This window comes from Micromonas pusilla, assembly GCF_000151265.4.
Source record: "Micromonas pusilla CCMP1545 genomic scaffold MICPUCscaffold_4, whole genome shotgun sequence".
In the NCBI taxonomy this organism is placed as follows: Eukaryota; Viridiplantae; Chlorophyta; class Mamiellophyceae; order Mamiellales; family Mamiellaceae; genus Micromonas; species Micromonas pusilla.
Window position 1 is genome coordinate 367,399 of NW_003315885.1, and position 21,874 is coordinate 389,272.

Here is a 21,874-nt window from a genome sequence, read left to right on the forward strand (position 1 = left end):
ACAACCTTCAACATCCGCGCCACTGACCGCTGCGCGCGGGTCGTCATGGGCGTCGACGCCGGGCGAAGACGGGCGACATGGAGCCGCCCGGAGGACTCCGTCGCGGAGCTCCGCGCCGCGGCCGCGCGAAGCGGCCGGTCCACGCTCGCGTCGTCGTCGTCGTCCAAGTCGAGGGCGGCGGCGTCGGACATCGCGCATCCCGCGGCTTTCTGCGCGTACACGCGCGGCGCGCACGCGGAGAAGGGCATCTCGCGGCCGGTCGTGACGACGCGGCCGAGGCCGACGAAGGTGGGCGTGAGCGCGATGAACGCGATGGCGAGGGCGCCGCCCGAGCGCGCGGCCGCGCGCCCGGCGAGGAGGACGCGCGTCGGGTGGGAGACGAGCGGCGGGGGGGCCGCGGACGATTCGGACCGCGCGCGTTCCGTTGAGAAGAAGAATACGCCGGCGACGACGGCGACGGCGACGGCGACGGCGACGGCGACGGCGCCGAAACCGAAACCGAAGCCGACGGTGATATACGACGACGACGACGAAGAGGAGGAGGAGGAGATCGTCGGCGTCCCCAGAGACGCGGCCGGGGACGCGGCGACGGCGTCGTCCGCGCGTGCGCTCGACGCCGACCCGTACGACTCGGACGGCGACACGGTCATCTCCTACGAGGAAGAGCGCGAGCTGGAGGCGTACGACGACGACGAAGACGACGACGATGACGACGTCATCGAGGAGGTGATAGAGGTGGTAGACGACGATGAGGAGGAGGAGGAGGAGGAGGCGATAGAGAAGGTCACGACGGGGATGATGGCGACCGGGTTGACCCCGACGCGGGCGCCGCGATGATAGACGCCGCGGCGAGTGCGAGTCGACTACAAAAAAATAGATTCCGTAGTAGCTAACTTACTTCTTCGCGGCGACGCCCTGGTACAGGTACACCGCGCATATGCTAAAGGACACCGCGAGCGCGCCGACGTAGTTGTAAATCCCCCCCGAGCCGTCCGAGTACGTCGCCGCGTCAGGGCCCAACCCGCTCGCCGCCGCGAACGTGAACACCGTCATGAGATCGATCCCGAACACCGCGGCGGCGACGGAGAGATTCAACTTTTTGAACGTCCCGCCCCCCAGCCTCCCCCGACGCGACGCGTCCAGGAGCACGAACTGCACGGGCGCGAGCATGAACACCGCGCCGAGGCCGAACGCGCGCTGCACGAACTGCGACGACGGGTTGTACTCGTTCACGATGGACAACGGCGACAGCGGCGAAAACGCAAACGCGCCGCCGACGACGATCGACGCCCAAAAGCTCAGCTTGTAGTAGTACTCCAGGTACCCGCCCACCTCGGAGACGTTTCCGATGTCCGCCGCGAGCGCCACGTCCTCCTTCACGCGCGCGACGAACCCTTCGAGGCCGCCGCCGTGCGTTCGCACCACGGACGCGGCGACGACGGACGCGGGCGCGAGCGCCGCGACGACGCCGGCGACGGCGGCGGCGGACGGCGACGGCGACCCGTCCGCGGTCGCCGCGATCGCGACGCCGAGGATGTTCGCCGCGCCGTACAGCGCGATCGCGCCCGCGACGCGCTGATACGTCGCGGAGTCGAGCCGCGCGTTCTCCGCGGCGTCGGACAGGACGTAGAGCCCGCACAGCGCGATGAGCGCGAAGCAATCGGAGCCGACGACGTTCGCGAAGTGCTGCACCTGCGCCACCGCGGTGAACGCGGCCGGGTCGCCGTTCTCGAGGTCGAACGCGTCGAGGACGGCGCGCGTGCTCGGGAACGTCGCGAGCGTCGGAACCGCGAGCGTCAGCGCGGCCGCTTTGAGCGCGGCCGCTTCCGCGGGCGTCCCCGCGGGCGGCTTCGCGGGTGCCTTCTTCTTCTTCTTCTTCGCGAGGCTAATAAGATCGCCGAACGTCGCCATCGCGCGCGTCGTCGTCGTCGTCGTCGCCGACGCGCGTCCCCGGACGCCGCGCCTCGCGCGCGAGGCGGCGCGCGCGCGACGACGCGCGCCGAGGAGTCGCGACGGCGGCGGCGCGAGGGACGTCGTGGGCATCGTGGACGCGGCGTGCGGCGCGCGAGTCGCGGTGACGTCGACGGCTTTATCCGTCCACGAATCGTCGTGAGAGCATCTGCGTCTCGGCGATCCCATCGTAAAAAAGTTCATCGGTCCGTTGAAAGGGAGAGCGATCAAATGTTGAAACCGAGGGGTGCGTGAAAATCGTTCAGTCGCGGGCTCGCGGCCGCGCCGCGCGAGGAATAATCTTCGTCGTCGGCACCGACGCGCTCGCCTCGCCCGCGGCATTGCGAGGAGGCGCGCCGCGATGCAGAGGCGCCGTCCTCCCGGCGGCGCCGACGCCGACGGCGTCGTCGTGTTCGGCAGGAAGTCGCGCGCGGAGCGCGCCGGTCGCGTCGACGCGAAGAAGAAGAAGAGGGGACGGCGGCGGACGACGGCGACGGCGACGGCGACGGCGCGCGCGGACGAGATTCTTCGCGCGCGCGGCGTTCGCCCGCGCGTCTCGCGCGACGAGGACGAGCGCGCGTTCTTGGCGCTGCGTTGGGCGGGCGCGAGCGCGACGCGCGCGCGCGCGGCGCTGCGCGCGTTGGGGTTCGAGACGCCGCCGAGGAAGCGGAAGCGACGATCGCGCGGCGACGCGACGACGCGGCGACGCGACGCGGACGCTCCATCGTCCGTCGGCGGCGACGAGCGTGATTATGACGATGATGATGTCGCGCCGCGCGAGCCGACGCGCGCGGACTCGGACTCGGACGTCGTCTTCCTCGAGGAGGTGCCCGCGGCGGCGACGAAGAGACCGAAGAAGACGTCGAAGAACGCCGCCGACGACGTCGACGTCGCGCGCGACGTCGCGACCGCGCTCGGCGGGCTTCTCGCCAAGTCCGAGCGCGGCTTCGGGAACTGCATGTTCTGCGCCGTCGCCTCCGGGCTGACGCGGTGGCTCGAGGAGACGCGCGACGACGCGATTCCTCCCCTCGCGCGCGACCTGGAACTCGCCGACGGCGACGGCGACGGCGAGCGCGAAGTCACGTGGGTGACGACGCGGAGGGCGCTCGTGCGGACGCTGCTGAGGCTCGTGCGAGACGCGCCCGCCGCGGCGACGGCGGGGAACGCGTCGTCTTCGGAGAAGCGAAAAAACGCACAGCTGGCGCGCGAGATCGCCATGCGAACGCTCATGACCGGCGCCGAAGGCCGCGCGTGGCTGCACCAGGGCGCGCTCGCGAATGCCTCGACGACGACGCGATGGCGCGAGCACCTCAGATGCATGGCGTCCGACGCGAAGCCGCACGCCGGGACGCCGCGGTGGACGAGGTACTGGGGCACGGACGTCGAGCTCGTCGCGCTCGCGTCCGGGTTGCGCGTCGGCGTCGCGTGCGTCGAGTGCGCGGGAAGAGGCGACGGCGGCGCGTACGTCGCGTCGCCGTACGCGTTCGGAGGCGGCGGCGACGGAGGGCCGCTGCGGCTCGGGAAGTATACCCCGCGCGGGGAGACGACGGACGCCGGCGTCGTCTGGAGCGCGGCGAGAGGGAAGGCGACGCTGCGCGTGCGATCGGTGAAGGCGTCGTCGAAGGCGGCGAGGGCGGCGGCGCGGCGGACGACGACGCGATTCCTCCCCGCGATCGTGGTCGTGCATCGACCGGGGCACTTCGACAGCTTGCAGCCGCCGCCGGGACGCGTCCTCGTGTTAGAACGCGAGGCCGCGTAGTCTTAATTAGTCTAGCTAGCGTACGAACAGAAGGAGTGAGCGTTCGCTCCCGCGCGGCACCGCGCGTCATCACTCCTGGCGCCTCGCCTTTCTCGCGCGCTTCACGATCGGCTCCCCCTCCGCGGCGCTCCTCCCCGCCTCCGCGTTCTCGAAGTGCGCCGCGGTCTTCTCCCGCGTCGTCTCCACGTCGTCCCCCTCAGCCGCGCGTTCGATGACGAGCTTGCGTCCGTACAAGTGCGTCCCTCGCAGCGCCTCCAACGCGCTCGTCGCCTCTCGTTTCGTGCTCAACTCTACGAACGCGAACCCGCGATGGTTGCCGTCGAACTTTTTAGGGAGGCGGCAGGACTTGAGCGCGCCGAACGGGTTGAAGAGCTTCTGGATGTCGCGCTTCGTCGCCTCGAAAGCGACGTTGCGGACGACAATCTTCGTCGCGCTGAAGCCTTTCGGAACCTTCGCGTCGCCGCCGTCGCCGCCGTCGCCGCCGCTCGCGCCGCCGGCGCTCATCTCGATCTTCAACGCCCGTCCCTCGAGTGTTTTCCCTTGCATCGCGCGACGAACCGACCGCGCGGTCCCGGGGGAGTCGAGCTCGACGAACCCGAACCCGCGGCTCAATGTCGCGCCGCCGGGGCCGCGTTGCGTCGCCACCGTGGCCGCGAGGACCCTGCCGCCGGCGGCGGAGGCGGCGCGCAAGAAGTGCGCCCGGAGCGCCGCGTCCGAGGTTTGGAAAGAGAGGCCCTTGACGAAGAGTTTCGCGACGTCCTCGTCCGCGACGGCGACGTCGCCGTCGCCGTCGCCCTCGCCGCCGCCGCCGCCGCCGTCGTCGGCGGGCGCCGCCGCCCTCGGCGTCTTCGCGGGTCCCCCCGCGGGGCCGCCCTTCGGCGCGTCGTCCCTGAAGATGCCCTCTGGCGCCCACTCGACGTATATCGGCACGTGCTTGTACCGCTTGTACGCGAGCCCCTTAAACGCCTTCCTCGCGTCCGGGGGCTCGAGCCACTCGCACACGGCGATGGTCTTCGTGTCCGGAAGCACGAACCTCGACACGCCGCCAAACCTTTCGCACATCCCGCGCAGCTCCCCTTTGTCGCCCTCGTACGGCAAGTTCTTCAGGAGGATCGCGGTGCCGCTGCGCTTGACGCCCTTGACGCCCTTCCCGACGTTGCTTCCGCCGCTCGCGGCGGCAGCTTCGAGCGCGGAGGCGTCCACGCCCGCGGCGGAGAGCTGTTCCTTCGTGCTCGCGATGACTTGCGCTTCGCCCAACGCCATTCGAACGGCGACGTCGTCCGCGCCAGACTCGAGCAAGTCCGCTTTCTTGACGCCGTATTTCGCCGCGACGGCCGCGGCGACGGTATCCTGGCGCATGAACAGCGAGTTCCACGCCGCGCGGTTGGTGGACGCGTCTGACTTTAGCCTCGCCTCGCGGTCTTTTTTGAACCCGGCTTCTCTCTCCGCCTCCGACCCCCCCCGCGACCCGGCGCCGTCCGCGCCCGCGATGCCGTCTCGTCCGATCCCGCCCATCGTCGCGTCCATCGACGGCGGACGCTTCGCCGGGAGCAAGTGAATCAGCCGTCCTTGGAAGATGCTGCCGTCCATCTCTCGCATCGCCGTCGTCGCGTTTTCCGGCAGCGCGTACGTGATGTAGGCTAACCCTTTCGACGCGCGCGTCGTTCGGTCCACGATGACGTGCACCGCGGTCAGCGCGCCGTGCTTCGCGAAGTGCGCCGCGACCTCCTCTTCCGTCGCCGTGAACGGCAGGTTGCGGACGAATAAGCGCCCGGTCTCCGCGACGGCTTCCATGTCGTCCGCGGTGACTTCTTCCACCCTGGACGGTTTCGGCGCTCGGAAGTCGACAACCTCCGGCTCCTCCGGGGACGCCTTCTTCTTCCCGTCGTCGTCGTCGCCATCGGCGTCGGCATCGGCGTCGGCGTCGGCGTCGGCGTCGCTGTCGTCGTCGTCGCTGTCGTCGTCGTCGCTATCCTCGTCGTCCATGGACTCATCCTCGTCGTCGTCGTCGTCGTCCGAGACGTCTTCGCTGTCGCTGAAGCTCCCGACTTTCGCGCGTTTTTTCAGGTAGTCCATGTCCGACACCGCGTCGTCCGCGGCGATCGCGTCCACCTCCGCGTCCTCGTCCTCTTCACCGCTGAGATCGTCGTCGTCGTCGTCTTCTTCTGACTCTGACTCTGACTCGGACTCGACCTCTCTGCCCTTCTTCTTCTTCTTCGCGTTCTTCGTATTCTTCCCCCCGCCGCCGCCGCGCGGCGTCCCCGTCTCGCCTTTTTTCCCGGGGCCCCTCGCCCCGCCCGCGTCGTCGTCGTCCTCCTCCTCCTCCTCCTCCTCCGATTCCCCGCCGACGTCCTGGTAATCGTCGTCGCTCTCGCCGCCGTCCTCGAATCCCGCGCCGCCGTCGTCCTCCCCGGCGACGACCGCGGAATCCAAGTGCATCCCGGCGTCTTGGTTATCCCACAACTTCTGCTTACTCCGCGGCATCATCAGACGCATGAACTCGGCGAGCTTCGGATCCTCCGCGATCTGTCTGTCGAGCTCCGCCTCGTACTCCCTCTGCTTCGCCTTCTTCATCTTCTTCAGCTCTCTGACGCCTATGAACCGGTCCGGGTCTGCCTCCGGCGGCGCTTTCGCGTCCGGCTTCGGTTTCGTCGCCTTGGCGTGCGCGGAGGACCCCTCCGAGTGTCTGCTCCACGGCCGCGGGAGCGCCGAGGACTTCATCGCGCGCGCGTACTCGACCGCAATCTTGGACGTGTCCACGAACGTGTTGTCGAAGTACTCCAGCGCTTTCGTCGCGTCGGCCTCGGTCTTGAACCCGACGAACGCCATGCATCGCGATTTGCCGTCGCTGCGGAGGGAGAGAGGGAGGGAGGGAGGGAGGGAGGAGGTTGGAGCGCGCTCGTCGATGGAAAAAGTCGGCGGCGGCGGCGATTTGTGCGTCGTTTTTCCGCGGCGGCGGGCGCGGCGGCGCGCGCGGTGGACGACGACGACGACGACGACGACGACGACGACGACGACGACGGGAAGACGCGCGGAGGCGTGCGAGGGAGCGAACCTCGTCTTCAGGATCTTCACGTCCGTGACCTCGCCGCGCTCCGCGAAGTGCTCCCTGAGGCGGTCGCGCGTCAGGTGCTTCGGGATGTTCTTCACGCACAGCCGCGACGACGGCGGCGCGGGTTCGTCGTCCTCGCCGTAGTACGGCAGCGGCTCCGCGCTCGTGCCGGGCGCGGGCTCGCCGTCCGCGCTCGCGTCGGGAACGCGCGCCATCGGATCGGCGGGTTCGACCGGCGGCGGCGGCGGCGCGAGGCGAGAGTGCCGATTTCCGCCGTGGTCGGGGACGGAAGTTTTGTGATGCGGGACCTTTTTCGCCTTATTTTGGTTTCGAAGCGCGGGTTCCGATGAAGTCAACGTTTTTCATCGCGCGGTTGCCGTCGCTCGCCGATCGACGATCGATGAAAACGGGCGAGGCGACCTTTCAGGTCCCGAACCGTCTGACGCGGACGACGACGCCGGAAGAGAACAATAATAAATCCGCGTCGGTCGCGCGTCGCTTCGAACACTCGTCGCGGCGCGCCGCGATCAGCTCACGCCGTCTCATCGCCCCGCGCGCGACGTACGCATCGCATCTGACCTCACCCGTCGCTCTCGCCGAGCGTCATGGGATGCGGCGCGAGCAGCCCCGAGGACGCGGCCGCGTCGCCTCGCGATGGTGACGAACCTAAATCGGGGAAAACTGAGGCGCGTTCTCCTTACACTGGTTCACATACGACCGCGTTGGCGTGGTGAACGCCGATCCTTAAGGACTTTGCCCGGCGTCTCTCTCCGCCCACACCTCGCTTTCAATCCCCGTCCTCGACGCCTTTCAACTCCAACTGACGCCTTTCAACTCCACCCCGACATTCGCTCGTCACAGTCGCGGAACATCATCATCCTGTTCGGCCCTCCCGGCGCGGGGAAAGGCTCGCAAGCGCCGAAGATGGTCGAGACCCTCGGGATCCCTCAGCTCAGCACCGGCGACATGCTCCGAGCCGCGGTCGCGGCCGGGACCGCGCTCGGCGAGCAGGTCAAGGGCGTCATGGCCTCCGGCGGTCTCGTGACGGACGATCTCGTCGTCTCGCTCATCCGCGAGCGCGTCGAGAAGAAAGGCGCGTTCTACACACTGGTCCCCATACGACCGCGTTGGCGTGGTGAACGCCGATCCTTAAGGACTTTTCTTCCCGGCGGCGCATCTCTCCGCCCACCCCTCGCGTTCAATCCCCGACCTCGACGCCTTTCAACTCCACCTGACGCCTTTGAACACCACCCCGACGTTCGCTTGTATGGAACGACCCAAAGACTGCGCGGGCGGGTTCATCCTCGACGGGTTCCCGCGCACGCTCGAGCAGGCGGAGATGTTAGACGAGATGCTGGCGAAGAGCGGCGAGCGCGTGCGGCACGTCGTCGCGCTCGTCGTCCCGGACGAGGTCCTCACCGAGCGCATCTGCGGCCGATGGATCCACAAGGCGTCGGGGCGGTCGTATCACGTCGCGTTCGACAAACCCGCGTCGCTCGCCGCCTCGGGCGAGGACGCCGCGCCGACGACGGAGAACATGTTGGACGACGTCACGGGCGAGCCGCTGACGCAGCGGCCGGACGACACCGAGGACGCGCTGAAGACGCGTCTGGCGGCGTACCACAAGCAGACGGTGCCCATATTGGGGCACTACGACGAGAAGCGAAAGGGCGTCGTCGCCGAGGTGGACGCGAACCGACAGAAGGACGACGTGTGGTCGGACATCGAGCGGGCGATCGCCGCGAACGACGTCGAGCCGAAGGAGCCGGAGCCGGAGCCGAAGAAGGTGGAGGAGGCGGCGCCGGAGGAAGCGGCGACGGCGCCGCCCGCGGAGGCGCCGGAAGAGCCCGCGCCCGCGGCGGAAGAGCCCGCGCCCGCGCCGGAAGAGCCCGCGCCCGCGCCGGAAGAGCCCGCGCCCGCGCCGGAAGAGCCCGCGCCCGAGGAAGCGGCTCCGGCTGAAGTGGCTCCGGCGGAGCCCGCGGCGGCGGAGCCCGCGGCGGCTGAAGCCGAGCCCGCGGCGGCGGAAGCCGAGCCCGCGGGCGGCGGAGGCCGAGCCCGCGCCCGCCGAGCCCGGCGCCCGCCGAGCCCGCGCCCGCCGAGCCCGCGCCCGCCGAGCCCCGAGGCTGCTGAGGCCGGGGCCGATGCCGCGGCTGCTGAGCCCGCGGCGGCGGCGGCCGAGCCCGCGCCCGCGGCGGCCGAGCCCGCGCCCGCGGAAGCTGCTCCGGCTGAAGCCGCTCCGGCGGAGCCCGCTGCCGAGGCCGACGCCGACGCCGCGCCCGCCGAGGCCGCGCCCGCCAAGGACGTGGCTGTCGAGGCCGGGGCCGATGCCGCGGCTGTCGAGGGCGCGGCTGCCGAGGACGTGGCTGTCGAGGCCGGGGCCGATGCCGCGGCTGTCGAGGGCGCGGCTGCCGAGGGCGCGGGTGAAGCTGCCCCGTGAGCCGCGGCCGACCCCTTGGCGGAACTTTGTTATAAACCAACCACAACCAACTGAAACCCTCAGTCTGCCTGCCAATTTCCGTTTTCTTCGCCCGTCGGACGCGACGACGACGCGCGCTTTCTTTCGCCGCCGACGACGCTTCTACTCTTCTCGCACTACGACGCGCGCGCGCCGCCCGTCCCGATACCCACCGCGGTCATGCCCTCGCTGTCCACGTTCATGATGCCCGCGGGGAAGTGCATCACCGCGATGCCTCAGGACAAGCTCGAGTCCGTCGTCCGCTCGCTCGTGAGCCAGCACATCGGGTCCGCGGCGCTCCACTCATCTCTCTGACGGCGTCGTTCTCTCTTTTCCTTCCTCGCGTCCTCGCCGCCGCCGCCGCCGCCGCCGCCTCACGCCCGCGCGCGCTCTCCTCTCCGCGCGAAGGTGCGTCCCCGTCGTCGACCCGGACACGCGCGAAGCGGTCGGGCTCGTCACCAAGCAAGACGTGAACCAGATGTTCTTGGATCAGGTAGGCGCGACGCGGTTCCGTCGGCGGCGGTCGTCGAGTCGCGAACAGAAAGCAACGACGGTCGTTCGGCCTCGCCCGAGAGACCGCGGCGGTTCACGCGGCGCTCGCCCGTTTTTTCTCTCGCGCTCGGACCCGCGCCCGGTCGCCACGCCTCGTTCGCGGTCGATGACGATAAATCTGTACGCCAACTGAGATGCTTATGACGGCTGTAATCGGAGCAGTTGTTGACACGCACCGTAGCCTTCCGGTGGTCCGCGTAATCTGAGACGGAGTGCGAACGAACGGCTGTGGAACCCGCGCGCGTTTCTTCCGTTCTGTACGTCCGCGCGTCTCTCGTTTATAAAAGTCTCTCGCCTCTCGTTCGAACCCGACTCGCGCAGGTCCCGCTCGATACGCCCGTGTGCGAGGTCATGTCGAAGACGCTCCACCTCGCGACGCCGGACATGACGCGCGACGGCGCCGCGGAGGTGTTACAGAAGCACAAGATCCACCACGCGGTCGTGCAGAACATCGAAGGGAAATTCGCCGGGGTGTTCAGCTCGTGGGACATCGCGCGAGAGTGCGCGCTCGACGCGAAGGTGCGACCGCCGTCCCGTCCCGTCCCGCGCGACCCGCGCGCGCGTCTGTCTCACGTGTTCCCTTCTATTCCGCGTTGTGTTCCGTGACGTACGCCGCTGTCTCAGGCGTTCCCGTATAACCGTCGCGCGTTCGACGGTGAACGATACATCATGTGACGACGCGATGAACGAACGCACCGCGCAGGCGTGGCCGTACAACCGCACCGCGTGGTTGCAGTTTGACCAAACTATGTCCCCGCGGAAACGAGACGCCGAGGAAGAGAAAAAAGCCACGTGAAGACGACGACGACGACCGCGACGACGACGCGCGCCGGGTGACGTGACGTGTGATCTGATCGTCGATACCTAGTGCTACTTTTCGCTCGCGCTACGTTCGTTCGTCGGTTCGCGTCGGCGCCTCGCGCCTCGAAGAACTCCCTCCCCACCCTACCCCCCAACTCACGCCCGCCGCACGCGCTCTCTCTCCACGAACCCTCGTAAATCCTCCGCGCGCACGCGCGCCCTCTCCCCCGCGCGCACGACCTCGCCCGCGCCGCCGCCGGTGTCCGGGACGTCGCCGCCGTTGGCGACGACGGCGACCATGCTCGCCAGCTGTGCGTCGGTCCTGAAAGGCGTCAGTCAGTTGAAGTTGAAAGGCGTCAGTTGGAGTTGAAAGGCGTCGAAGGCGGGGATTAAAAGCGAGGGGTGGGCGGAGAGAAACGCCGGCAAAAGTCCTTAAGGATCGGCGTTCACCACGCCGACGCGGTCGTATGGGGACCAGCGTAAGGAGAACGCACCAGTCACAAAACCCGTGCGCGTCCGCCGCCGCCCGCAGCTCGGACGCGCCGATCGTCGCGTCGCTCGCGCGCATCGCCCCGCGCTCGATCGCGACGGTCGTCGACGGTGGCTGCAGCGCGGTCCACGCGTCGTGGACGTCCGCCTCGCTCGCGACGGCGTGGAGAAGACTCGGCGTCGGACGACGCGTCGCTCCGTTTTTCTTCTTCTTCGTCTTCCCCGAGAGGTCGACGTCGCCGCCGTCGGGCTCCGCCGGACGCGGCGTCTCGCGCATCGCCGGGTTCGCCGCCGCCGCCGCGAACGCGCTCGGTCGCGGCGGCGGCGGCGGCGGAGGGATCACGCGGCCGCCGAGCCCCGGGACGACCCTCCCCCGCCCCGGCGCCGCCGCCGATCCCGTCTCGTACGGCGCTCTAAACGCCGGCGCGTCTTCGCCGCCTTTCCTCCACATCCCGACCGGGCGCGACGCCGCGCGCGCGGCCGCGGCCGCCGCGCGCGCTCTCTCGCTCGTCGGCGCCGCGAAGGAAGGTTTGGGTTTAGTCGACGGCTTCTTCCGCTTCCGCGTCGGTGGGCGCCGCGCGCCGTCCGCGTCGAGCTCGTCGTCGTCCTCCTCCTCCTCGTCCTCGTCGTCGTCGTCGTCGTCCGCTGAGCCGCTCGCGTCCGCGTCTTCGTCCTCGTCCGAGGAGTAGAACGACACGTCGGAGTCGTCCGTGTCGTCCTCCGCCGCGTCCGCGTACTTCCCGTTCGCGCGCGACGTGATCGCCGCGGGTCGAGACGACCGCCGCGACGGCTCGCCGCGATCTCGATTCGTCGCGGCGCTTCCGCTTCGCCCGGGTGCCTTCTCCTCCGCGCGCGCACGGTGCCTCTCGCGCCGCCTCTTTCTCAGCTTCTTCGCGCGTCGCCGCGCGTCGTCGCCGCCGCCGTTCGCGCCGCCGTTCGCGTCGTCGTCGGCGTCGTCCGAGGACGTCCCCGAGGACGACGCCGACGCGTCTGGGTCCCGCGTCGCGGCCGCGAGCGTCGGAATCCGCAGCCTCGCGAGGATCTCGGCGTTGCGCTTCACGCGCGCCTCGCGCTCGAGCTCGTACGCGCTCAGAGGCGCCGCCGCCGCCTTCTCGCGCTTCTTCGGCGCCATGACCGCGCGTCGGGGCGCCGCGAGGACGCCCCGCGAGAGGCGCGAGGGGCGGTCGCCGCTCGACCGCGCCCGCCTCGCGTCGCCTCCGCGCGCGTTCGAAGTGGCCAACAAAAGAAAGCGCGAACGACGGGCCCGCCAGCTGGCAACGTCCCGTGCTTCCGAAGTGTTCTGTTGTCGACGTCGACGCCACTCGCCGTTCGCGCCCCGCACGCTCGTCTCGCGATGATGCTCGCGTCCTCCGCGACCTCTCGCGCGGTCTTCACGCCGCGCGCGGCGCGCGCGACGCGCGCGCGCGCGGCCTCGCGCGCGGCGTCCGCGCCGCAATCGCGCGGTCCCCGCGACGCCGCCGTGACGTTTCGAAAGACGGCGACGCCGCGCCTCGTCCGTCGCGACGCGAGATCTTCTTCCTCCTCCTCCTCCTCCTCCTCCTCCTCCTCCTCCTCCTCCACGAGCGCGCGTTCGTCCGCGTTCGTCCCCGTCCCGACCGACGCGTCCGCCTCCGCGGTCGTCAGCTACGACCTCCTCGGCATCGCCGGCGGCGACGACGCCGCCGTCGCCCTCGCGTCGGACGCCTTCGAGCGCGTGGACGACGTCGTGATGGGCGGCGTGTCCTCCTCCTCGATCGCGCCCGACCCGAGCGGAAGGAAGTGCCTCGTCTGGGCGGGGAAGTGCCGCTCCCAGGGCGGCGGCTTCACCGGCGCGCGCTCCGTCGCGCTGAAGACGCCGTTAGACCTCAGCGCGTACGACGGCGTCGCCATCAGAGCCGGGTTCGAGTCCGACGACGAGCCGTCGCGGCGCACGTGGAAGGCGACGCTCCGCACGCAAAACAACCGCGGCGAGGTCGTGTACCAGGCCACGTTCGTCCCGCCCGTCTCCGCGCCGGGCGGCGACGCGCCGGGACCGGAGGAGGAGATCAAGATCCCGTGGGCGTCGTTCCGGCTCGTCCGCGGGCCGGTCGTCGTCCCGGACGTCCCGCCGCTGAGCGCGGAGCAATGTAAAGCGGTCTACGGCGTCGGACTGATCATGTCTCGGTTCGGTCCTCGAGGGCCGATGCCGGACTTCCGCGAGGGGCCGTTCAAGCTCGCGATCCACGCGTTCGGGGTGTACGCCGCGGACGGGATCGCGCGGGGGATCGCGCCGCCGAGTCTTCTCCCGGAGGCTGCGGGGGAGGAAAACGTCGGGAAGAAGAAGAGCGAGAATCGCGGGAGCCGGACGATCGTCGGGTGGCTGCTCGCGCCGCTCGTCGCGCTCGTGTTCTCTGAGACCGGCCGCCGTCGAAAGCGCGCGCGCGCGATCTTGAAGGAGCGGTACGGCATGGGCGAGGTGAAGGCCAGGTTCGCGTACGGGCAAGGGCTGAAGAAGGCTCGGAGCGGGAGCGGGATGAAAGCCGCGGCGGAGGGGGTGGTCCAGCTTGCGAGGGACGCGGTCGCCGCGGTGCTGACGCTGCCGCTGAGGCTCATCTTCATCGCCGTGGGGAGGACGATTGGGTTGATCCGGAAGCTGAAGGGCGAGAAGGCGCTGCCGCCGATGAAGTAGGCTTTCTATTATTTTTACGAGTATTTCGATTCAACGTGCGCGTATCGCGTGAAGACTGAGTCTTGTTCGTCCGCGTTCTCGCGTCTACCTTCGACTCGCCGTCCAAAGATTTATTAGAGATACCCTGCGAAGCCGTGCCTCTCGACGTGCCGTTGGAACCGCTCCTGTGCCTCTTCGCCGAACGGCAACGTGCCGTCCGCCCACCTCCAGACCGCTTTGCACCCGTTCCGCGGGCACGTGATGAACTGCCGCCCGACGTTGTGGGGCATTCCCTTCCTCGCCGTTCTCGTGACGAGCGCGACGTCGTGCACGGGGCATCGCTCCTGCGTCGCTCGTCTACGCGTCGTCGCTTGCTGCGGCGTGACCGGCGACCCGCCCGCGGCGTACGGCTGCGTCGCTCGTCTACGCGTCGTCGCTTGCTGCGGCGTGACCGGCGACCCGCCCGCGGCGTACGGCTGCGTGGGTTGCGACGACTGCGACCGCGGCGGCGGCGTGCGGTCCGGGCCTCCGACGCCCGGCTCCCTCTTCACGCGCTTAGCCGGCGGCGGCGTCGACCGCGGCGCCGCCCGCGTCTCCGACGACGTCAAGTCCACGTAATCGCCGTTCTCCATCGCGACGCGCAGTCGATCCGCCGCGGCTTCCTCGGGCGTGCGCGTCGCGACGACGGCGATCTCTTCCTCACGTCTCGGCCCGCGCGCCCGTACCGTGAACAAGTCCACGGACTCGCCTACACGATTCGCGCGGACTGAATACAAGTCCGGGTTCTCTTGGCGTAAAAGCCTGTTGACGTCTCTCATCGCGGCCGTGAACGAACTGTATCCTTTTCTCCGCAGATCCTCCTTGTCCAGGTTCCAGATCCTCTCCTGTCCGTACCATCTGAACCCGTGCGCTTTCAGCGCTTCTCTTCCGGCGTACGAGCCTTTTCCGACGACTTCGACGCACCATTCCTTCTTCTCGTTCAAGTTTGGAACGAATTGGAGGCGCTTATCCTTGTCCCGCAAAGCGTTCGGATCCGGCTTCATTCGATTAAAAGACCAGAGGTCGAGCCTCTCCGCCTGATCGTCGACGAGCTGGCGGAGCTCTCTCGTGGCTTGCTGAAGGGTTCTCCTGGAAAATTGGTATCCCTCCGCTCCTGCCACAATAAGGAGGCGCCTCGCCGCGCGCACCGTGCACTCTCGGTCCCAACTCTTGAATTCGGGGTCGAAGAAAAACTCCATATCCTTCAGCGCCTCACGGAACGCCCCGTCCTCTTCTCTCCAGAATTCACCCTGCACGACGACGACGAGGCGCGGAAGTCAGCGACACGGACGAAAATGGCTAGAATTCGAGGTGCCTGGAATCGACTCGCGGGGAGACGCTCGAGCGCGCACCGTGACGTGCATCATGACCTTGCCGTCGGTGTCCTTGACGATTTCAATATCGATATCCATGGTGACACGTGACGCTCACGCGCGCCGTCGCGCGTGGACGCGCGCCGCGCGGTCTGAGCTCGACCACGACGGAGATGGATAATTCTCGATCCTGACGAGACCGGGCCGGGCGGGCGAGAAAATACTGAGAAAAACAACCGACCACCGCTCGGCCCTCACCCGCGACCGCCGAGAGCCTTCGACAGGATGACGTAATGACACGCCTCCTCCTTCGGCGACTCGCCGTCCACGACGTACCCGCGCCGCTCGTAAAACCTCCGCGCGCCCGCGTTCGACTTCAACACCGTGAGGACGCACCGCTCACTCCCGCGCGCCGTCGCGGCGGCTTCCACCGCGTCCATGACGCTCCCGCCGACGCCGGCGCCTCGACGCCTCGGCTCGCACTGCAACTCGTACACGTACGTCACCGCCTCGCCGCCGGTGCCGTCCGCTCCCCCCTCTTTTTCTATCTCATGTCGATAGTGCGCGAACCCGAGGTAGGGCGATGCGCGTTCTTCGCCCGCGTCTGTTCCCCCCGAGCCGCCCCCGCCCGGCGACGCGTCGTCGTCGACGCGGAGGACGTACAGCGCGTCCGGGTGGTTCAACTCTCTTCGCTTCTCCGCGTTCGACCATCCCCACGGACAGTTCTCGTACATGGATCGCATGTTGCGGCGCGTGAGGTCGAACGCCCATCGCATCGTCGCCGGCTCGTGCTCTTTGAGCCACGCGACGGCGAGCTCGGACCGGACCGCGGTCGCGTCGTCGTCGTCGTCGTCGTCGTCGTCGTCGTCGTCGCGCGTCCGCGTCGCCGCGCTCTCCTCCCGCGGTTCTTCTCGCGGCTTCTTCTCACGCTCGCCCGCGCGGACGTCCCCCGCCTCGCTCGCGGCGCGTTTCCTCGGAGGCGCCATCGCGGGCGCGGGGGGCGCGACCCCGGCCCGCGCGCGGCAGATCAGATGACTGTTGTGTCCCGTGCTGTGCCGTCCGGCGACGCGCGAGACCTGACACCTGAGACGAGCTCCGCGCCAAAATCGACCGACCGCGTAGTACGATACGCGACCGGCGCGCGATTCTGACTGGATGTCGTACGTGTCGAAAATGCGAATTTTTTGCGCCAGCGACGGCCAATCAAATCGCGCTCACGCGAGCTCGCGTTTCTCTCGGCGTGGAAAACCAGACGCAAATCGACGCGCGGAGTCATACTCGCACCCGCCGTCAACATGGCCGCTATGATGTCCCTCAACGCCGTGGCTCCGGTGCGTCATCATCCTTAGCGTGTTTTCATCGATCACACCGCGATCGCGCGGGAAGCGCCGCGTTGGGACCGCCTCGACGCGCGCGTTTCCGGCGACAGCGAACAGACGGGTTCGAAGTGTTTTCACGGAGCGAGGCGACCGTGGGGTTTTCGGGCGACGGACGACGACGCGCGCGACGCGCGCGGCATCGCGCCTGAAAAGCCCTCGCGACTCGCGGCTCCGTGGGATCCTTCGCATCGCGCTGTTAGATCGCGCGTACCTCGCTCTCGCGCGATTATACCGCTCGAACGCGTCGCCGCGCGGCGTTTTCCGCCCGACGATCCGCCCGCGTTCTTATCGCCCAGCGGCTCACCCATCGGCATCCCATCCATCCGCTCCTCTCCTTCTCAGGCCAAGCTGTCCTCCAAGATGTCCACCGGCATCACGGCCAAGGCCCCGGTCGCCGCCAAGGTGCGCCTCGAGATCCGATACGCCATCGCGCTCGGGCGCGATCGATCGCGCGTCGGGCGCCTGTCGCGTCGCCCCGCCGCGCGAAAGAAGCGCCCCTTCGTTCGAAAGCAGAACCGAACCACCTCTTCCCGTGGATATTTGTTTCGGATCGACCGATCGATCGATCGATCGATCGAACCAACGCCCTCGATCATCACACCGCTGACGCCACCACGCATCGTTCCCTCCTCCCCCGCCCTCCCAACCCAGGCCCCGGTCTCCACCGTCGTGAAGGCGTCCGCGAAGGACGCCGCGGCCAAGTCCGCCGCCGTCGCGGCGGCGGTGGCGGTCGCCGTCGCGGCGCCCATGGTGGTCGCCCCCGAGGAGGCGTTCGCGCGCGACGTCGCCCCGTACGCCGGCCTCACCCCGTGCAAGAAGAACGCCGCGTTCAAGAAGCGCGAGAAGCAGGAGATCAAGGCGCTCGAGAAGCGCCTGAAGAAGTACGAGGAGGGCTCCGCCCCCGCGCTCGCGCTCAAGGCGACGCAGGACAAGACGAGCGCGCGGTTCAAGGCGTACGGCGAAGCCGGTCTCCTGTGCGGCGCGGACGGCCTCCCGCACCTCATCGTCGACGGCAACCTCGAGCACCTCGGCGAGTTCGCGATCCCGGGCCTCGGTTTCCTCTACGTCGCGGGCTGGATCGGCTACGCCGGCCGCTCGTACGTCATGCTCAACAAGGAGCAGTCGAAGAAGCCGACGGAGGGCGAGATCATCATCGACGTGCCGATGGCGCTGGGCCTGATGATGGCCGCCGGGGCGTGGCCCGTGAAGGCTTTCTTCGAGCTCAAGAACGGGACGCTCACCGCGCCCGCGTCTGAGATCACCGTCTCTCCCCGTTAATTAAGAAGTCGAAGTTCGAGGGAGTTCTTCGAAGGTCTTCGAAGGTCTGCGACGACTGGCGGCGCGGCGCGGCGCGGCGGGAAAAAGACGCGGAAGGCGCCGGCGGCTCGGCGACGGCGTCGCGTCTTCGAGGAGCGAGGGGAAGTCGCGGGAGGTGTGTGTGGTGCGCGGGCGTCAGTACGGTGGCGTCGCGCGGCGTGTTCGGCGGCACGCGCGAGGAGCGCGTGCGTCGATGGTTCTTTAGTGACGGAGACGATAGGTAGTCTCTGTAATCGACAACAACAGACAAATAAACACATGAAAACACGTGAGCCTTCTGGTCCGACTCGCTAATCCTCGAACGCTCCCACCATCCCAGTCTTCCGCGCAGAGCGAGGCGCGCGATGCGGCGGTCCGCGCTCGAGGTGCTCGCGCGCGCGGGCGCGTCCGCGGCGGCGGCGGCTTCCGCGCCGCCCCCCGCGCCGTCCGCGCTTCTCGCGCTCGTCGACCGCGCGGGGAGCGTCCGTCGCTGGGCCGCGACGACGTCGTCGTCGTCGCCTCTCGTCGTCGCGAGAGGCGTCTCGCGCTCGCCGCCGTCGCTCGCGTCGTCGACGCGACGCGCCAGCTCCAGGGCCAGGGCCGGCGGCGTGTACGGCCCGTACGCCATCAAGCAGCCGAAGCGCACGGAGTCGCTGCGCGTTCCCGCGCGCGACCCGCTCGCGGGCGCCCCCGGCGAGGACCCGCTGGCGGCGACGCGCGCCGAACGCGTCGTCGGGTTTTCGTCGTGGACGATGACGTACCTCGCCATCGCGGCGCTCTTCGTCGTCCCCGAAGCCTTCTCGTGCTTCCTCGAGTATCAATATCAGCCGAAGCACGAGGTGGGGTCTCTCATCGAAAACTGGAGCGCGACGAAGGCGGTGTCCGTCGCGAAGTTCGTGCAGCCGGAGACGCTCCAGGAGCTCCAGAGGGCGGTCGATTGGTTTCACGGCAACTTCCGAAAGCTGCGTCCGGTGGGCGCGTCGCTCTCCCCGAACGGCGCGGCGTTCTCCCCGGAGGGGATGGTTTCCCTGACGCTCATGGACAAGGTTCTGAGCGTGGACAAAGAGAAGATGCGCGTCACCGTCCAGGCTGGGTGCACGGTGCGAGATCTCGTGGAGGCGCTGCGGCCGCACGGGTTGACGCTTAAAAACTACGCGAGCATCCGAGAGCAACAGATCGGGGGGTTCACGCAGGTGGGCGCGCACGGCACGGGCGCGACCGTGCCGCCGATCGACGAGACCGTCGTCGGGATGAAGCTCGTGACCCCGGGGAAAGGGACGCTGGACCTCACGATCGAGGACACGCCCGGGATCTTGAAGATGGCTCGGTGCGGGATCGGGTCGCTCGGCGTCGCCGCGGAGGTGACGCTGGAGTGCGTCCCCGCGGAGCGACTGCTCGAAGAGACGTTCACGGCGACGCGGGCGGAGATAGAGAAGAATCACGCGACGTGGCTGAAACGTTTCAAGCACGTGCGTTACATGTGGATCCCGCACACGGACGTCGTCGTCGTCGTCGGGTCGAACCCGATACCCGCGGAGGCGCCGACGCCGGAGCCGACGACGGCGTTTCCCGAGGCGAAGAAGGTGGAGCCCATGGCGCGTCTGCTCAAGCGGCTCAACCCGGACGTGGACGTGACCGGGATGGGGTTCGGGGAGCTGCGGGACGAGCTCCTGAAGATCGACCCTCTCGACTTGAAGCACGTGAAGCGCGTCAACGCCGCGGAGGGCGAATTTTGGAAGCGAAACGCCGGCACGCGCTGCGACTGGAGCGACCAGATCCTCGGGTTCGACTGCGGCGGGCAACAGCACGTGTACGAGATCGCGTTTCGAACCGGCGACAGCGTGGAGACGAACGACGGGAGAGACCTGGCGTACATGAAGGACTTACTCGAGATGATCGAGCGCGAGGGCATCCCCGCGCCCGCGCCGATCGAGCAGCGGTGGAGCGCGGGAAGCTCGTCGCCGATGTCGCCGGTGAGCAACGACGGCAAAGACGACGCGGGCCCCGGGCTGCACAGCTGGATCGGCATCATCATGTACTTGCCCACCTCCGTGAAGGAGACGCGCGACGAGATCACCGCCGCGTTTAAGGCGTACGCGAAGAGAGAGGAGGAGCTCTTGGGGGAGAAGTACGCGATCCGGACGCACTGGGCGAAGATCGAGAGCCCGGGGTGGTACCGCGGGAAAACCCTCGAGGGCGCGGACGGCTTGTTGAAGTACGACGAGGGAGAGCACAAGGCGAGGGCGAGAGCGCCCGAGGTGGCGAGAAGAGAGCTCGAAGTGCGCGAGGAGAAGGAACTCGAGGCGAACGGGAAGAAACTCCCCGACGCCGTCCTCGAAGCTCGCAAGGCGGACCACGAGAAGCGCTTGGAGCGGCTCGGACGGGAGGCGGGGGCGGCGTATCGCGAAGAGCAAGGAAAGATCCTCGAGGAGGTGGTGCGAATGCGGCGGACGCTCGCGCGGCGGTACCCGGTCGACAGCTTCAACGCGTTGCGACAAGCGCTGGACCCGAGAGGCATTCTCGCGAACGCGATGATCGAGAACTTCTTCGCGCCGATCGACGCCTACGCGTCTCAGAGTACCTCGCATAAAAAGACGCTCGACGACGGCTTCGTCGTCGACGCCGCCCCGCCGGAGTTTATTCTCGCGATCGGCCGCACGCTGAAACGCATAGAACGATTTTGGAAGCCCGGGTCGGTGTGGAGCTTTGGCGGGCTGCTGTACGACTTCGAGACGGAGCCGAGAGCGACGAAGACGAGCGAGAAGGAGAAGAAGGTGCTGGAAGCGATCGACGATTTTGTGGTCGGGCGCGACGCGTTTCCGCTGCGGGAAGTCGTGGGCGTACGAGGTGCGTTACGGCGCGTCGACGCGCGCGCCGTCGTGAACAGCGACGCGGAGGAAGAGAAGAGGAGGAGGACGGAGACGGAGACGGAGACGGAGACGAAGACGAAGACGAAGGAGGAGGTCGAGGTCGAGTCAAAGTCGAGACGCGACGGGGGGTACATTCGCGACAAGGTGAACCTCGCGAGGAACGTGTGGTCTCGCGGATGGACGCGGGGGAGCGGAGACGGCGGGGGAGGGCCCGCGGTGTCGCCGCCGCCGCCGCTATAAGTCTACCCTCTTCTCCCCGCCGTCGCCGCCGCCGTCGCGCCCCTCGCTCTTCTTCTTCTTCTTCTTCTTCTTCTTCTCCTTCTTCGCGGCGTCCGGCTTCGGCTTCGGCGTCGGCGGCTCCGGCTCGTCGTTGCCCTTCAGCCATCGCTTCGAGTTCCACTCGAACTCCCGAACCTCCTCTTGCATCCACAGAAACTCCCGGAGCTCGTCCATGTACCGCCCGTCCTTCAGCTGCACGAGCATCGTGTCCGTGTCGATGCCGTACACGCGGTCGCTCACGCCGCCGCTCCGCATCAACGTCGCCCATCGCTCGCCGATGACGTTCACCTCGTCGATCGATCGCGGGCCGGCGACGGGATCGGGATGGAGCTTCACGAACGTGAGCTGCGGCCCCGCGCGCGACCTCTCCTGGAGCTTCGCGAGCGACTTCGGGTCCATCTGGCCGTTCGCGTCGAACAGCGGCGCGTCGTCCGCGCCGTCGACGGGTTGTCTTCCGAACTTCTCCTCGCCCCAGGACTTGAAGTCGTCGTCCTCCTCGTCGTCCCAGACGTTGTCGAGATTGTCCGGGATTTTCGGTCGCGGCTTCGCGCGGACGAGCGTCGGCGTCGCGAGCAGGAGGGAGAGGAGGAGGAGGAGGAGGAGGAAGAGGAGGGAGGAGAGGGAGGAGGTCGCGCCGCCGCCGCGGCGACGCGGCGCTCGACGCGCCATCCTCCGGAGGAGAGCCGCACGCGACGAGGGCGACGCGACGACTCGAGTGCCGATCGAAACAGCCTTCTTCCAGCGCTGCATGGGGTGCCCTAAGTTCGTACAGGTAGTGCCCTAAGTTCGTACATTCGTCTTTGATCGGCTCTCGCGATGAACAGCGCCCTGTCAAAAATGTCATCGGTGAATCCTCGGTCGACATTCAGCAGAGTGCACGGAATCCGCTCGTCCTCGCGCGCGTTCTCGTCCGCGGAACGCCTTCTCGCGGGAAAAACCACGATGACTTGTCGCGCGCTCGCGCGAGCACACGTCGCACGCGCGCGCCGCGAC

The 21,874-nt window shown here is 68.4% G+C and overlaps 12 protein-coding genes across 12 annotated transcripts; 7 read left to right on the forward strand and 5 right to left on the reverse strand.

Moving 5' to 3' along the window:
• Window positions 1-45: 45 nt before the first annotated feature.
• Window positions 46-837, forward strand: MICPUCDRAFT_57061 (uncharacterized protein; the record flags this gene model as incomplete). Its single annotated transcript, XM_003057608.1, has 1 exon — window positions 46-837. The coding sequence occupies one exon, from the start codon at window positions 46-48 to the stop codon at window positions 835-837; it is 792 nt and encodes a 263-aa protein (XP_003057654.1).
• Window positions 838-880: 43 nt separating this feature from the next.
• Window positions 881-2,292, reverse strand: MICPUCDRAFT_67167 (uncharacterized protein; the record flags this gene model as incomplete). The annotated part of the gene is made up of 1 exon (XM_003057973.1): window positions 881-2,292. The coding sequence occupies one exon, from the start codon at window positions 2,290-2,292 to the stop codon at window positions 895-897; it is 1,398 nt and encodes a 465-aa protein (XP_003058019.1). The 3' UTR covers window positions 881-894.
• Window positions 2,293-2,311: 19 nt separating this feature from the next.
• Window positions 2,312-3,709, forward strand: MICPUCDRAFT_57063 (uncharacterized protein; the record flags this gene model as incomplete). The annotated part of the gene is made up of 1 exon (XM_003057609.1): window positions 2,312-3,709. One exon carries the CDS (start codon window positions 2,312-2,314, stop codon window positions 3,707-3,709), a length of 1,398 nt encoding a protein of 465 aa, XP_003057655.1.
• A 69-nt stretch (window positions 3,710-3,778) lies between these two features.
• MICPUCDRAFT_16164 (uncharacterized protein) lies at window positions 3,779-6,976 on the reverse strand (the record flags this gene model as incomplete). The annotated part of the gene is made up of 4 exons (XM_003057974.1): window positions 3,779-5,205; window positions 5,248-5,902; window positions 6,059-6,557; window positions 6,765-6,976. The coding sequence occupies 4 exons, from the start codon at window positions 6,974-6,976 to the stop codon at window positions 3,779-3,781; spliced, it is 2,793 nt and encodes a 930-aa protein (XP_003058020.1).
• Window positions 6,977-7,366: 390 nt separating this feature from the next.
• MICPUCDRAFT_67168 (uncharacterized protein) lies at window positions 7,367-9,198 on the forward strand (the record flags this gene model as incomplete). The annotated part of the gene is made up of 3 exons (XM_003057610.1): window positions 7,367-7,447; window positions 7,623-7,854; window positions 8,045-9,198. The coding sequence occupies 3 exons, from the start codon at window positions 7,367-7,369 to the stop codon at window positions 9,196-9,198; spliced, it is 1,467 nt and encodes a 488-aa protein (XP_003057656.1).
• Window positions 9,199-10,119: 921 nt separating this feature from the next.
• Window positions 10,120-10,374, forward strand: MICPUCDRAFT_57066 (uncharacterized protein; the record flags this gene model as incomplete). Its single annotated transcript, XM_003057611.1, has 1 exon — window positions 10,120-10,374. One exon carries the CDS (start codon window positions 10,120-10,122, stop codon window positions 10,372-10,374), a length of 255 nt encoding a protein of 84 aa, XP_003057657.1.
• Window positions 10,375-10,514: 140 nt separating this feature from the next.
• MICPUCDRAFT_57067 (uncharacterized protein) lies at window positions 10,515-12,190 on the reverse strand (the record flags this gene model as incomplete). The annotated part of the gene is made up of 2 exons (XM_003057975.1): window positions 10,515-10,878; window positions 11,064-12,190. 2 exons carry the CDS (start codon window positions 12,188-12,190, stop codon window positions 10,515-10,517), a joined length of 1,491 nt encoding a protein of 496 aa, XP_003058021.1.
• Window positions 12,191-12,412: 222 nt separating this feature from the next.
• Window positions 12,413-13,769, forward strand: MICPUCDRAFT_57068 (uncharacterized protein; the record flags this gene model as incomplete). The annotated part of the gene is made up of 1 exon (XM_003057612.1): window positions 12,413-13,769. The coding sequence occupies one exon, from the start codon at window positions 12,413-12,415 to the stop codon at window positions 13,724-13,726; it is 1,314 nt and encodes a 437-aa protein (XP_003057658.1). The 3' UTR covers window positions 13,727-13,769.
• Window positions 13,770-14,622: 853 nt separating this feature from the next.
• On the reverse strand, window positions 14,623-16,075 carry MICPUCDRAFT_46969 (uncharacterized protein). The gene is made up of 2 exons (XM_003057976.1): window positions 15,097-16,075; window positions 14,623-14,994 (listed from the first exon to the last, which is right to left on the reverse strand). Exon 1 carries the CDS (start codon window positions 16,041-16,043, stop codon window positions 15,312-15,314), a length of 732 nt encoding a protein of 243 aa, XP_003058022.1. The 5' UTR covers window positions 16,044-16,075; the 3' UTR covers window positions 14,623-14,994; window positions 15,097-15,311.
• Window positions 16,076-16,351: 276 nt separating this feature from the next.
• PSAF (photosystem I subunit III, chloroplast precursor) lies at window positions 16,352-18,014 on the forward strand. Its single transcript, XM_003057613.1, has 3 exons — window positions 16,352-16,388; window positions 16,779-16,838; window positions 17,088-18,014. The coding sequence occupies exons 1-3, from the start codon at window positions 16,353-16,355 to the stop codon at window positions 17,712-17,714; spliced, it is 723 nt and encodes a 240-aa protein (XP_003057659.1). The 5' UTR covers window position 16,352; the 3' UTR covers window positions 17,715-18,014.
• An 83-nt stretch (window positions 18,015-18,097) lies between these two features.
• On the forward strand, window positions 18,098-20,750 carry MICPUCDRAFT_57072 (uncharacterized protein; the record flags this gene model as incomplete). The annotated part of the gene is made up of 2 exons (XM_003057614.1): window positions 18,098-20,706; window positions 20,747-20,750. The coding sequence occupies 2 exons, from the start codon at window positions 18,098-18,100 to the stop codon at window positions 20,748-20,750; spliced, it is 2,613 nt and encodes an 870-aa protein (XP_003057660.1).
• Window positions 20,751-20,836: 86 nt separating this feature from the next.
• On the reverse strand, window positions 20,837-21,550 carry MICPUCDRAFT_57073 (uncharacterized protein; the record flags this gene model as incomplete). The annotated part of the gene is made up of 1 exon (XM_003057977.1): window positions 20,837-21,550. One exon carries the CDS (start codon window positions 21,548-21,550, stop codon window positions 20,837-20,839), a length of 714 nt encoding a protein of 237 aa, XP_003058023.1.
• Window positions 21,551-21,874: the final 324 nt, after the last annotated feature.

Excerpts from the sequence above, each read along its gene's own strand:
- MICPUCDRAFT_46969 (XM_003057976.1), bottom strand. The coding sequence starts at position 16,043 with ATGGCGCCTCCGAGGAAACGCGCCGCGAGCGAGGCGGGGGACGTCCGC.
- PSAF (XM_003057613.1), top strand. The coding sequence starts at position 16,353 with ATGGCCGCTATGATGTCCCTCAACGCCGTGGCTCCG. Across the intron at positions 16,389-16,778 it reads CCCTCAACGCCGTGGCTCCG|GCCAAGCTGTCCTCCAAGAT; the intron begins GTGCGTCATCAT and ends TCTCCTTCTCAG. Across the intron at positions 16,839-17,087 it reads AGGCCCCGGTCGCCGCCAAG|GCCCCGGTCTCCACCGTCGT; the intron begins GTGCGCCTCGAG and ends CTCCCAACCCAG.